The sequence below is a fragment of the Helicoverpa armigera genome, chromosome 4, assembly GCF_030705265.1.
Source record: "Helicoverpa armigera isolate CAAS_96S chromosome 4, ASM3070526v1, whole genome shotgun sequence".
NCBI classification, from domain to species: Eukaryota; Metazoa; Arthropoda; class Insecta; order Lepidoptera; family Noctuidae; genus Helicoverpa; species Helicoverpa armigera.
Window position 1 is genome coordinate 2,345,741 of NC_087123.1, and position 14,889 is coordinate 2,360,629.

At 38.7% G+C, this 14,889-nt stretch overlaps 1 protein-coding gene across 1 annotated transcript in view; it reads left to right on the forward strand.

Moving 5' to 3' along the window:
* The window catches only part of LOC135116759 (uncharacterized), a 152,163-nt gene extending 137,620 nt beyond the window's left edge, over window positions 1–14,543 (forward strand). Inside the window, exons 4-5 of the mRNA XM_064034301.1 lie at window positions 14,048–14,183; window positions 14,317–14,543. Of these exons, the coding sequence (XP_063890371.1) occupies window positions 14,048–14,183; window positions 14,317–14,543 (363 nt within the window). The remainder of the gene's footprint in view (window positions 1–14,047; window positions 14,184–14,316) is intronic.
* Window positions 14,544–14,889: the final 346 nt, after the last annotated feature.

Genomic DNA, 14,889 nt, shown 5'->3' on the forward strand with positions numbered 1-14,889 from the left:
CAACTTCTCGAAGAATGCATCGCTTTACAAGAAATATCCATATCAGTCGAATGCTACATACAAGAGGTCTTGTCCAGTATGTAAGGCGCCTCATGATTTGTTTCTATGCAAACGCTTTCTCGCGCAATCATCGGATGCGAAATTGAGGACAATTTCAAAACATGAAATTTGTCGTAATTGCCTTTACAAGCATTATGACAAAAAATGCATTTCAACAAGAAAGTGCAAGGAATGCAACGGTGATCATAATTCAATAATGCATGACGCATTTTCTACACGAGGTGACCTACTGGAACAAACGCAAACGCAGCAGTCTACAACTTCATCAGAATTACCTTCCACATCTCAAAATAATCGCAATGTTAACTACGTAGCCAGTGAGAATGAAGAAGTTCTCCTCACTACCGTAGCATTGAACATCAAGGCTTCAGATGGAAGCATTGTGAGATTCAGAGCTCTACTGGATCAGGGATCGCAAATATCCCTTATATCAGAAAATGCCGCCCAATTATTAGGGTTGAAGAGGCAATTTTATCAAGCAGCCGTATCAGGCATAGGATCGACACAAAAACAAAGCAAAGGCTTAGTGTCCCTTGATTGCGTATCAATTTACGATGACTATCATTTTACAACAGAGGCTCTAGTTGTATCACGAGTTATTAATAACTTGCCTAATGCATCGTTTAGGAAACAAACTTGGCCTCATTTATCACACACAAGACTGGCTGATCCCGAATACAACATTTCAAAACCAATTGATTTGCTGTTGGATGCCAGCGTCTATTCAGATATTATCATGAGTGGTCTTATCAAAGGACCAGCTCAAGCTCCTATCGCTCAGCAAACAAAACTTGGATGGATATTATCAGGCAATGTGAAGACGTTTGCATGCCACGTTGTCGTCAATGATGTCGACAGCATCTCCAAGTTCTGGGAGGTCGAAGATATTCACGAGCCTACCTTATCATTATCAGCTGAAGATCAATATTGCGAGGAGTTTTATCAATCAACCACTAGAAGATTGGAGTCCGGCCAGTATCAAGTAGCATTACCCATGAAACCTAACTACGAGCAGGAGATGGGTGCATCAAAATCTAAGGCTGTCGCTCAGTTTATTCAACAAGAAAAGAAGATGTGCAAAGATCAAGCATTAGCAGAAGGCTACCGCAAATTCATGCGCGAGTATGAAGACCTAGGTCACATGCGTAAGGTCGAACAACCAAATTACACAGCATGCTACCTACCGCATCACGGCGTGCTGAAATTAGACTCTACAACAACGGCTCTACGTGTTGTATTTAACGCTTCGTCTAAAATGTCATCTGGTCGTAGCTTGAACGACTTGATGTACAATGGACCTAACCTTCAACAAGACCTTCAAAATCTCATCCTACGATGGCGTCAACACAAATACGTTGTCACAGCGGATGTGGAGAAAATGTTTAGAGCGATCTCCGTGAGATCGCAAGATCAGCATCTTCAATCAATATTGTGGCGAAGTCATCCTCGTGATTCTCTTCAAGAGTATAATCTTACCACCGTGACATACGGTACAAGAGCAGCTCCGTTCTTAGCAATGAGAACACTGAAACAAATCGGCATCGATCATGCTGATAGATATCCACTAGCAGCATCTGCTTTGGAATCATCATTCTACATGGATGATTATCTTGGAGGCAGCAATGACATCGACCACGCCATGCTATTGCAACATGAATTAATATCAGTACTGAGAGAAGCTGGAATGAACCTGCGAAAATGGTCTAGCAATGAAACGCAGCTTATTGAAAACCTACAGCCAGAACAAATAAATGCTCCATTCGAGTTCAAGGACACCGAATCTCGAAAAACATTAGGCCTGCGGTGGATTTCTGCTAGTGACGTGTTTACCTTCGACACGAGAATAGAACCGCAAGCCAGTGAGAAACCGTACACAAAACGGCAATTGCTATCAGATATTTCTAAAATATTCGACCCCCTTGGCTGGTTATCACCGCTCACAATCAGAGCAAAAATATTGTTCCAGAGCACTTGGACTGCGAACCTATCATGGGATGAACAATTACCAGCAAACATATCATTAGAGTGGGAAAGGTTGCGAAACGACCTAAGAAATATCAACATTTATAAAATACCTAGATATCTAGGTCAAACTGAAAACAACAACATTCAAATACATGCTTTTTGCGACGCCTCGGAAAAGGCTTACGCATGTGCAATTTATGTTGTAACAAATAATTATAAGGGCGAGCGCACATCGAAGTTAGTGTGTTCAAAAACAAAGGTTGCGCCTATCAATAAAACTATCACGCTACCTAGACTAGAGCTACTAGGTGCATTGTTGTTATCACAATTGATGGAGAAATTTCTTCAGACATTATCAGCGGAGCAAACAGAGATTTTCGCCTGGACCGACTCGATGGTGGTACTTGGCTGGCTACACGGAGACATATCAAAATGGAAGCAATTTGTGGCTAACCGTGTACAGAAAATTACTGGAGTAATTCCAGCATCAAATTGGCGCCACGTTAAGTCTTCTGACAATGCAGCAGACTGTGCTACGCGTGGAATGACCAACGAACATTTATCAGGAGATCGCTTGTGGTGGGAAGGACCAGAATGGCTTGTCAAGTTTAACCCATATCATATCACCACAACCGAATATCATACTCCAACAGAAGATATCAAGAAACGCATTGTGCACACAGCCTTATGCCAGTCGAATTGGATTTTAATAACAGAATTACTCAACAAGTTTAATTCAATAACAAAGATTGTGCGAATATTGGCATGGGTGTCACGTTACATCGCTAACCTGCGCGACAAAACTTCACACGCAGCGAAAAGTGCACTGACTGGTGTTGAAATACAAGGCGCACTATATCATATTATCAAACATACACAAAGCATAGATTTTCAAGACGATCTTTATCACTTGAAGAAACAGGGCTTCGTCCGCAGCAACAGCAAGTTGTCCTGTCTACGGCCATTCTTAGATGATCACGGGATACTGAGAGTTGGTGGACGCTTGGAGCAAGCAAATATCACATACGCGGCGAAACACCCTATCATTATATCACCTGGAAGTCGCTTGGCAGAGTTACTTATTCATCAAGCTCATATCACTACGCTTCACGGCGGGCCACGACTTACCTTATCATTTATCAGGGAGAAGTATTGGCTGATCAGCGGCATCAGCAGCGTCAAGAAGTATCTGCGCTCGTGCGTGAAGTGCCGCAGATATAACCAGGAAACATATCAACAACTCATGGCTGACCTCCCGAAGCCTAGAATTACACCCTCTCGGCCCTTCACTAATGTCGGGATAGATTTCACTGGACATGTGGAGATAAAATCAAATAAGGGACGAGGTATCAAGACTACCAAAGGATACATTGCAGTATTCGTGTGCCTAGCAACCAAGGCCGTGCACATAGAATTGGTGTCTGATCTTAGCACAGCATCCTTTCTGGCAGCATTAAGAAGGATGTGTTCCAGGCGTGGAGTACCCAAGAATATCTATAGTGATAATGGGACCAATTTTGTTGGCGCTTCACGACTGCTGAATCAAGAGTACAGAGAGATAATGGCTTCAATCAATCCAAATGCCATCAACGATATCAACAACATGGAAATACTCTGGCACTTCAACGCTCCTGTGTGGCCAAACGCCGGAGGATTATGGGAAGCAGCGGTGAAAAGTCTAAAATATCATTTAAAGCGAGTGCTTGGTAATCAAAAATTAACCTTTGAGGAGTTCACCACGTTGCTGTGTCAAATAGAAGCCTGTCTCAATTCGAGACCTCTTTGCGCACTCACTGAAAATCCAGAGGATACCTATCTTACACCTGGGCATTTTCTTATCGGCGGATCCTTGTTATCAAGACCACAAACACATCCTGATCATATGAGCCTGACTATACGTTGGCAATTGATTCAGGCCATGAACAAACAGTTCTGGAAAAAGTGGTCCACGGAATATCTTCAACAGCTTCAGTCCAGAACAAAATGGCGAACTGTGAGAGAAAATCTTAAACAAGACGATATCGTCCTGATCAAAGAAGATAACATGCCGCCTGGGAAGTGGGCGATGGCGCGAGTTCAAGCTCTGCATCCCGGTCAAGATGGCTGTGTCAGAGTTGTGACGTTGAAAACGTCAAATAACATCATCAAGCGTCCGGTAAACAAACTTGTCCCACTGCCAGTACAAGAAAATAATATCCCGCAGGAGCCCACTTCGAATAATTCAGACCAGGCACCGTCCCACAGGCGTCGCAACAAGTCGAAATTCAGCATGAAGACGTTATTTACGTCAGCACTTCTTATGTTAGTGTTGATAATATCGCCTAGTATGCAGCAATCATACAATATCACGCCGCTCAACGGTCAGAGGAATATGTTTTTCGACAAAGTATCAGAGCTACAACATATCAAGGACGAGTGGAAATTGATAGTCTATTACAACATGTCTACATACTGGTCTGGATTCACCGACTTAGAAACATATGTTCGACATTTAAATCCATTATGTCAGCGTTCCTGCCTACCGCAATCAAGAATGCCGTACGGAGCTATCATATTACAACTGGAACATGAATTGAACGAACTGCAACACTATAATTCCTTACTTGTCAACCCAAACAAAAGATACAAGAGAGGACTAGTTAACGGTGTTGGTAACCTGGCTAGCTACTTGTTTGGGGTGTTGGATGACCAGTTTGCAGAGCAGTACAAACAGGATATTGAGAAAATATCCCTGAATGAAAATCATTTACAGAACCTTATCAAGAATCAAACTCTTATTATTGAATCTGAGTTCAGCGTCATCCGAAGAAATGAGGCTATAATGAATCAACAATTTACTTCCATGAACACACAAATGAAGGCCTTATTGCAAGCAGTAAACAACGTACAATCGGAATCAACGCAAGGTCTCTATTTAACGTCGTCAGCACTATCAGCATACACCGTACTATCAAACTTACGACGTGTACAACAAGGTCTCATCGACGTCATCACTGACATCTATCATGGGCACATCGATACCCACCTGTTCCCGCCTGAAGAATTGGAGGCTCAAATTAATATCATAAACCGGGAGATACAGGATGATCTCAATGTGCCACTAGACAAGTCAAGTGTCCGAAGTCTTTATAAATTACTGCGAGTATTTGCTCGAGTATATAAAGACTATCTTATCATGGAGATCAAGATTCCTCTTGTTACCACAGAGAAATATGAACTGGATAAGATCATCCCTCTACAAAGAGAAGAATCAGGAAAAGGCTATCAAATTACATCGACTTATCCATATTTAGCATTTAATTTGAGGAAGGACTTGGTTTTATTCTTCACAGAAAACGACCTGTTGCAGTGCCTTCATCCAAGTCCAGAGAAGATATTATGTTCCATTGATAAGCCAATCTATGAAATTAGAGAAAAGCAATCTATTTGCGATATTAAAATCAATGGAATAATCACATCAGCCTGTATACAGAAACAGTCGACGTGCGAAAATAAGTGGATCAAGTTACGGCGCCCGAACGACTGGCTGTATCAATGTTGTCAGCAATGCACTGTCCGCATTTTTAGCATACGGAATACGGAAGTGAAGTCTTTATCAGGCAACGGAATTATCACTCTATGTCCAGGATGCACACTTAAGGGAGATTCTTTCAAGATTTACTCTCACAAGAACTTCATCAATCACGTGGACCATCATACCGAAGAGATGGAGCTTCCACAGATGTCTGTTGTTAACGAGATAGTCAATACCAGCATCCCCTCGATGGATACCTTTGTACCCGAGGATCATCATTCAATGTGGAGCCAGTTGAAATCAGACATAGAGGATCTCAAGGAACAATCAACTCAAGCGCTGAGCGTCCACGACGTGCATCAGTATAGCGTGCTCTACTCGCTGGTGGCCGGAGCGATCCTCACGGGCTTTATCATACTTATCCTCTGGATCCGAAGAAGACGGACTCAGAAGCCGGCATTGGAGTCAAGATTAGAATCAGCAGCAGTACAGCTGACCACCAAGCCGCAGCCTACACCGCGAAGGATCACCGAGAGCAGATCGACCCCTAACTTGCATTCAATTAAGTTCGATATTCCTTTGAGTGATAGTTAGATGGTTTATGTAATTAGTATTAAGTTGACATTTTTTTAACTTGCTGTTTATTTAATTTGTTTATAATTTATATCATGTTATTTTCACTTTCTTTGCGCCCTCGGCAGCATGTACAGACAACTGTACAGGTTTAATTTTATTTTATATACATAATTACTGTCGCGGCGCGCGTCAGCACTTTTGTATGACTATTTAAACTGTAGCATTAGCATTTTATATCACTGCACCTTATCATTTGTATCAATATACTATCGTCACAGAAGTTTGTGTTATTTTATCATTTCTACACGATCTTCCTGTCTATATCAACGAGAAGCAGTCAACCTATCAACTATCATCCAAGTGTAGGCGCTTACAACCCCTACATAGACAAAAATAAAAAAACAAACAACAAAAAAGTGTATAATTTGAAATGAAGTCTTGAACTTTGCTGCTTACTTACGACAGATACCCCAAAGGCTCAATTTTCAACAGCACCTTAAGAATCAACTTCCAATTAACCAAAAAACCGAAACCATTTCACACCTACACACTTATATAGAAACCTAAAACATAACACACACGTCACTCTTAACAACACTCATTGTCGTAGATATCTGAGCACTCAGCACCAAGGATGCTATTCTAAGGGCCGTAATCGACTCAGAATAGCTCACTACACCTGACCACGGGCGTTAAACCAAATTAACAATGTATATACGCCCTAATTATATAGGGTTGCCTGGCAACCATTATTTTGTAACGGCTTTATCTAAAGGTTTAAGGTTCTGGTTGATGAAGATGTTTTGTATTAAGGCTTGTGAGGAAAAAGGGGTTTGATAGAGTTTTGCTTTGGGTTAGAAGTTGTAGTAATTTAAATATTAACTGTTCATGTTAACGAGGCTTATTGCACGTGTAAGAAAAAATTAATACCATTTTTGGTCTTAAACAAGATTACCCTGTGTAACAAATGTTTGAATCTGTTCAGTGGTTTTGGCGTGAAAGAGCGACAAATAGCCATATTCGCATGAAAAATGTGAAGTCGTATTTCAGCACCAATTTAAGCAGAAGTAAAAAAAAACACCCTGCCTGTTTTTTTGCCTGTTTTTTTTGACTAGTAACAACAATCATAATATTTTACAGTACCATTTCAAACTATAGAAAAAGATCTACAACCATAGCATAGTCTAAAAGGTCCCCTTTTCACACCTACATTTCCACAAGTATTGATCACTCTAGTTCAAGGTGATCATCGATTTCAGTTCCAAACCCAATTTCTTAAATCGTATCAACCCTTAAACGTATCGATATTGGGAACACATCTGAAATATTTATGTAGCACCCGCTTTCAGTAAACGGGTCAACTAAACGCAATCTGTAAAGGTTACGGTCACTTTATTGAAATGTTACTTTTTGTGAAGTTACTGACGGTTTATTAGGTTTTTTTTGGGGATTCTTTAGTTTAAAAAGTGTTTATAAAAGTTTGTATGTAACTTATAAGTGATATTGGACACTAATGACTGATTAAAAGCGAAGGAAAGCTCGAGGAAACCTGGACTATAATGTCTGAAATCACCAACCCGCATTGAGCAAGCGTGGTGATTAACGCTCAATCCTTCTTCATCTGAAAGAAGGCATTAGGCCCAGCAGTGACACTTTATAAAGGCTGATAATGATTTTAATGAAATAAGGGACAAAGATAGTCTAGAGTCAGAGAAAGGACATATACCTACTATTTTCTGTCCTGTCTGTGAGTGGGAAGAGGTTACCTCCAAACGTAGGTGAAACCGCGGGGGACAGTTAGTATGACATAGTTTTTTAATTAATTTAAAAAGATGATTCGCCAAAAAACACATTGAACGACACTAAACGAAGTCGACATTGATTCAAATAGAATGAACGCAAAATTGCATTTGGTCACAAATCCTAACCACCAAAATCCGATGCAACTCTAGTACATACATCGTCAAATGAACTGTAAATAAAATCCGACAGATGACACTATGTTTTCCAGGAACTTTATTTATCCATGTCAAACTGCATTCCGCTCAGTCTGATGTGGATTAAATGTATTAAATGAATGTGCCAATTCTATTCTGTTTGATGGGTTTTTCTAGTCTGTGGCCGCCATTTTGGTGCAACTGTCGAAATGAATTAAGTGATTATTCTGGTTGTTACACTATGTTAATGTGTAGGAATATAGATCGTTATATGTCCAGTCTTTTCCCAACTATGTTGGAGTCGGCTTCCAGTGTAATCGGCTGCAGCTGAGTACCAGTATTTTACATAAAACGGTTGCCTATCTGACCTCCACAACTCGGTAATCTGGGCAAACCAATATCTCTTGGTAAGACTGGTCGTCAGACTTTCTGGCTTCTGACTATCCGTAACGACATCATATCGTTGAGTAATATTTGTTAATAATTCATGTCACTGTAAATTACTCTACTACTGGATTGTCTGTTCCGCGAATTTGAATGGTTATCCGCATAAAATAGTTTCTAGGAATGTCCACTAGATCGTTTTATGTGAATATAATTTAATTCAATTAATTACATTATTGGATACAACAAGTTCTATTATGCAACTAATTATGTTGTGGAAATAACCAGAATGGTTAAAATCTGTTGCTTATTGTATCAATTACTTGACACAGTAAGCAACATAGAACATAGCTGTCATTGAACATCCTTGGCAGTAGTTACGGGTAGTCAAAAGCCGGTAAGTCTGACACCAGTCTAACCAGGGGTATCGGGTTGCCCGGGTAACTGGGTTGAGGAGGTCAGATAGGCAGTCGCTTCTTGTAAAGCACTGGTACTCAGCTGAATCCGGTTAGACTGGAAGCCGACCCCAACATGATTGGGAAAAAAACCGGCCAAGTGCGAGTCGGACTCGTGCACGAAGGGTTCCGTAAATTACAGTTAAATCAACCTATCTCAAAAACTATAAGAGATACTTTGATCAAACCAAAAATCGTTGAAAGAGTTAATTAGCATGCATCACCTCTATTTTTTTTAGAATTTTATACCCCGTAGTTATAAAAATAGAGGGGGTCCCCCCCCCTCTATTTTTATACTTTTTACGACTTTGAGAGCTGATATCTCAAAAACCGTTCACTTTAAGAAAAATGTTTTTTAGAAAACTTTATATCATTTTAAAAGACCTTTCCATTGATACCCCACACGGGTATGTACATCGAAAAAAAAAATTTCATCCCTCAGTTACATGTATGGGGGGCCCCACCCCCAATTCTTTTTTTTACTATTTAGTGTCATATTTTTGTAGCGGTTCATACAACACATATTCCCATCAAATTTCATCACTGTAGTACTTATAGTTTCCGAGTAAATCGGCTGTGACAGACGGACAGACGGACAGACGGACAGACGGACATGACGAAACTATAAGGGTTCCGTTTTTGCCATTTTGGCTACGGAACCCTAAAAAGGCTCGGAGGATGATGAGTAAGCAACATAGTGGGCAGGACGGTGCTGATATCGAGTATCTAAATTGACTAATCCCTCTATTGCTTCTAAAGTAAAAAACGAGATTAAAAAAACAAGTCAATTCCCAAAAATAAATCACAAAATTTCTCCTCAAGTCGCATCGATCTCTTACTTTGGTGGCTTTTTTCGCGGCTTTGTTCGTTCGCCCTTTGGGATTACGCGAATTTTTATTGCCAAGACTACAGAGTTGGCGTGATAAGACGCGCCTTAATTGGTTACTGTACCCTAAGGACGGAGATGTCTAGAATTCTTTTGTGGCACGCAGATTTCCGATGAACTTTTTAAATAGGGGTTTGGGTTTTGTAAGATTTATTTTTGTAGTTTAACTCTACTGAATTTAATTAATGTGTGCTATGATATGTCCACTAAAATGTGCGAACAAGAATGTATGAATATATGGGTGTCGGTGTGACTACAGAATCGTTTACATGCCTCCCAGTGCTGCACACGTCTGATGGGGCAAGAATTAAATTGATATTATCTATAGGATTTAAGTACCCTAACAAGGTGTGTGCCTTTTCTTCTTGATAAGAATAACGAACGATAAGTGGCCATTATTATAAAAAAAAAAACAAAACAAAAATAAATATTGAAAATAACCAACACACTACTAATAATTTCTCCAAAAACGTGACAGCAAAAATGTAAACGAGCTTCGATTTTTCTTGCCCAATGTACGCCGTCATATCTTACACCGACGAATGCACTTTGGATGGGTCCCCGTCTACCAGTGGCTTGCCAAATCACCTAATATCAGCGCAATGGCATCCGATTCACTATACTTTAAGACGAAGTATAGCGTGTAAGTCGCGACCAAAAATAGAGTATGAGTACAATATAGGGGAAAGAAAATAAGGAATAAATATTGGTGGAAAGTTTTAGAGTGATGGAAATGTTGTGTGGTGTTGTCATTTTGTTGTGTTCAATGTTCAATGAACGCACAAATGTGGTTTAAAAAAATTGATGACCTTTAGCTTTAACAAAGCGTCGTCATTTAGAGCTTATGGTGGGCCTGATTATGGTGAAGATTGAATAATTTTCATAACGTTTTTTTAATAAGCCACTGTTACGGTAAGATGGCTTATAGCAACTCTGTTTAAGCTCTTATTTAATTTATTGCAGAATCTAGTAAAAGGCACAACTGCAAAATTTTTAACACCTCCTTAAAAATAGGAAAAAAGTGATGATCAACATCTCAAACGTTGTTTTGTTTTGACAAAGCCGTCAAGCAAACAAAGTTAAAATAAGAACCTATATTGAAGAGTTTTAAAAAGTTTCCTGCTATTGTTTTCAAGTACAGGGTGTCCGCAATACAAAGAACTTCTTTCGTCTCCAATTTAAACAACACACAAAACTGAATCATAACTTCTAGGAAATAAAGTTTGAACTCGCAAAGCATTGGTTTGTTAGGAATTTATTGCATCAATGTTTTATATTTTTGTATGCAAAACATTTTGATTAGTTTTAGGTTTGTGTCACTGTGGTTTGTGGGGAAAAGTGTATTTTCAATCTATTTTTAGAACATAAAATATATAGGTAATGCAAGTTAGTCAAATGGCTTATAGAGACTGAACTTTGCAACTAGCTCCAACAATCAAACTCGTATCTCTTGTAGGCAACTGAGGATATAGATCAGTTATTGAAATCAGCCGTAAAACTATATAGCGAAGAGATGGATGGAATGTGTAAAAGATGTTATATAGATAGGAAGGGGTGAATAATGAGAAGACGGCTGACAAAGATGTATGGAAGGAAATACATGCTGTGTTGGATTAAAATATATTGCGAAAAGGGCAATGATGATGATCGTGCTGCTATGCCTATTTTAGAACTATAGAAATATAGATTTTTTACTGATGTTCTTAATCTTTAGGGTACCTAATTAATTTATGTAAGAAAAGCTCTTTATGAAAAAACTACTATTAGGTACCGAACTTTTTTTTTGGAGACAAGTAATCGGAATCAAAGTTATATATTTTTTTTAATTAGTAAAAAAGTATTTATAATGCATAGGAAATGTATAGGTATGTTAGTGACATACGCTACAATTTGCTACTAGAAGTGAACTCACGTAAAACGGCTGTGCAATATAAAAATATATTACTTAAATAAAATATAAACCGATGATGTCATGGGCAGAGCATAGTATACATTAATAAAGTGATGATAGAACCTGAATGTTTTATATTCCTCTTGTGACGTTATTTTCAGCTGTAGCCCCAGGTTACTTTTAGTAAATTACGTTGTGCGTTCACGATTTTAATAATGTTTGTTTTGGGTCATCGGGGAATGAATGAAAAAACTAAGCGTTCTGTAAGGCCTTTCAAATTATTTGCAAATCTTTTTCAGTATTTTTTAAGCTAAGTTAATACGTAGGTATAAAAATAACTTCAAGTGATAAATTGGTTTTTCGAATACTCTTAATCTAAGATTATAATTCTGCTCCTACGAAGTCTTGAAATAACTTTAAGAACAACCTAGGCCCAAATTATTCTCACAAAAAATATAGCGAGATTAATAAAATACGTTTTTCTCCGTTCCTAAAAATAATCCTATTATTTCTATGGCAACATACAATTATCCCAATAAGAATATTTCGCAATAAAATCAGCATTCCGAACTAACGTAGTAAAATTTTATCGTCGAATAAAAACGGAGTGTTCGACTTTAGTAGGAATATCGACAATCTTAGAAACGAAGGTCCTCCCAACCCTAGCGGAACAACTGACAAAATAAAAAGCGACAGAAATCTTAGTAATCTCACTGATTCCGATACAATAGGAATTTTTATTCCGCCTTTCGGATTATGAAGCGAGCAACGTTCGAACAATGGCCGTTCAACTCTTCCTGTCATCAAAGATAATAAAGGGGAAAATATCGTGAGAAATTAAAATGAGCTGGTAGCTTGGTTAGTAAACAAGAGGGTGGGGGCCCGCAATTTTATTTTCCAATGTCGGATCAATAAGAAGAAGTGGGGCACAGGATATTGTTGGACATTGAAATGAAAAAAAAGCGTTTTAATTACGCTCCCGTCGCTTTGAGCACGAGATGGTGGACTTGTGTTGTGGCTATTCGACCGTTTATTGGACATTGCTTTTAAAAGTTTCTGCTGCATTTGTTTAAGTGTTTTTTTTTAGTTGAGATTACTGAACACCTGCTTAATTAAAATTACTTATTGTGTTATTCAAGGTTGTGTTTGTATTTTTTTTTTGCTTCTACATATGTAAATTAATTGAATAAAAAACACCATACTGTTTAGATACCATTTCAAAATATAATAATAAAAATAAAAAGCGTGAAGCGTGAGCGCGGTAATAATAAAAAGCGTGTCGAATTGCATATCGAATCAATGTATGAATAGTATTCAAAATCTAAAATTAATTCATGTAACCCGAATGAAGTTGCAATATTTTCAGGTTATATTTGGGTGGTTCGAATCATGCAAATAGGTTTAGTTTGTTTTCATTTAAATAAATTATTTAACTGTTATAATATGAGGTTTAGATGAAGTTACGTTAGAACTGGTTTAAATTCGGACAATAGTTGTACAGTTACTCTTTGCTGAAGTTTAAAATTCCCATATATTCCTTTATGTTCAGAGTAGATAAATTAAATTAATATATATTGTTATCCTCATAATATTTATTATAAAATTAACTTTTAATATAAAATCTCACCTCAAAGATTCTGGTGAATTTGAGTTGGAGTTTCATTGAAAGTTACAAGAAAGATCAAAAGAATTTTTAACTCGTTTTTTGAGCACAGATAAGAGAGACACAATTGTTTTTATTTTGTTTCATAGTTAGCAACATACAAGAGGTTAGATATAATAAAATTACAATTTATTATCATCCTATTCAAACTATTAATTACGCAAACTAAACATATGCCGCATAAATGAGTGCGGTCCATTGAACGGTTTAGCTTTAGCATCTGGCAATTGATTTAATAGTTGATTAATTATGTAAATGTATGTTGTTATTATATTAATATTAAGTGAATAGTTTAGCTTTCTATGTCACTTCGTGATGCTGCATTTTCGGAAGAAAATCTACTCCATAATATCTGTACATCGAATGTGTACGAGTCATAAGATGAAATTATTATGACTCGTACATTTCACAGGTGAAACTATTGTAAATATTGCACTATGGCACTAATAAACATAATGATGTTTGACTTTCTGCATTAAAACAAGCACTGGCCTATTAATTATTTTTCTGTTAGATATTTGTCTTTAAAATGTACACATACAATTGTAACGAGGTATAGATTGCAACTTTCTCACAGGCTAAGACTTAAATGTTGATGTCAATAATATTATTATACTTTGTGTTTTTGAGTATCCATCCTGTAATTTACGCTGTTGCTGTAAGAAATACATAGAAACCTCCACCATTGCACAATTAACACGACCACTATCCCGCAGGTGTCAAGATCGACCTCTCAGCAAGTGGTACTTCGCGAGGCGACGCGCGCTCTGGCCGGGAGGTACCGATGCGAAGTGTCGGCCGACGCGCCTTCCTTCCACACTCAAGTGCGGTCAGCGTACATACACGTTGTCGGTGAGTGTACATATGACATTTTTGATTTCTTTTAGAGTTCTATTTTGGTGGGGAATGTATGGGAAAAGATTGGTGATGTTAAATGTTGAATTATTCCATAGTTAACCAGCCCATACCTTTTATTTATTTTTAGCCCATACTGTCCCACTGCTGGGCAAAGGCCTCCCCATCTTGCTTCCACACTTCTCGATCTTTCGACCGAGCCCACCAGTCTCGACAATAGGCGTCAAGGTCGTCACGCCATCTCTTCCGGGGCCTACCCCGCCGGCGGTGTCCATCCTGAGGTGTCCACTGAGCGACGATAGTGGCCCATCTTTCCGGATGCATTCGGCTGACGTGTCCGGCCCAGTTCCACTTTAATATTGCCGACTTTCGGCCCACATCAGCGACTCCCGTTTTGGAACGTATGTCGGTATTTCGTACACGATCAGTTCGTCTAATACCTAAAAGGCTACGTTCCATCGCTCTTTGGCAAACCTTGAGCTTGGACTTCTGACACTCGGTGAGGGACCAGGTTTGCGCACCATAGGTTAGGACGGGCAAGATACACATGTCGACTAACTTTCGTTTGAGTGAAAGGGGTAGGTCCCCTTTCATGTAGTGCTTCATGGACCAGTAGCTCTTCCAGGCGTTCTCGATGCGGCGATCAGTTAATCAGCCCATACCTTATGAACCATAAAACTTAAACAGTTGACATTTCTTCGGA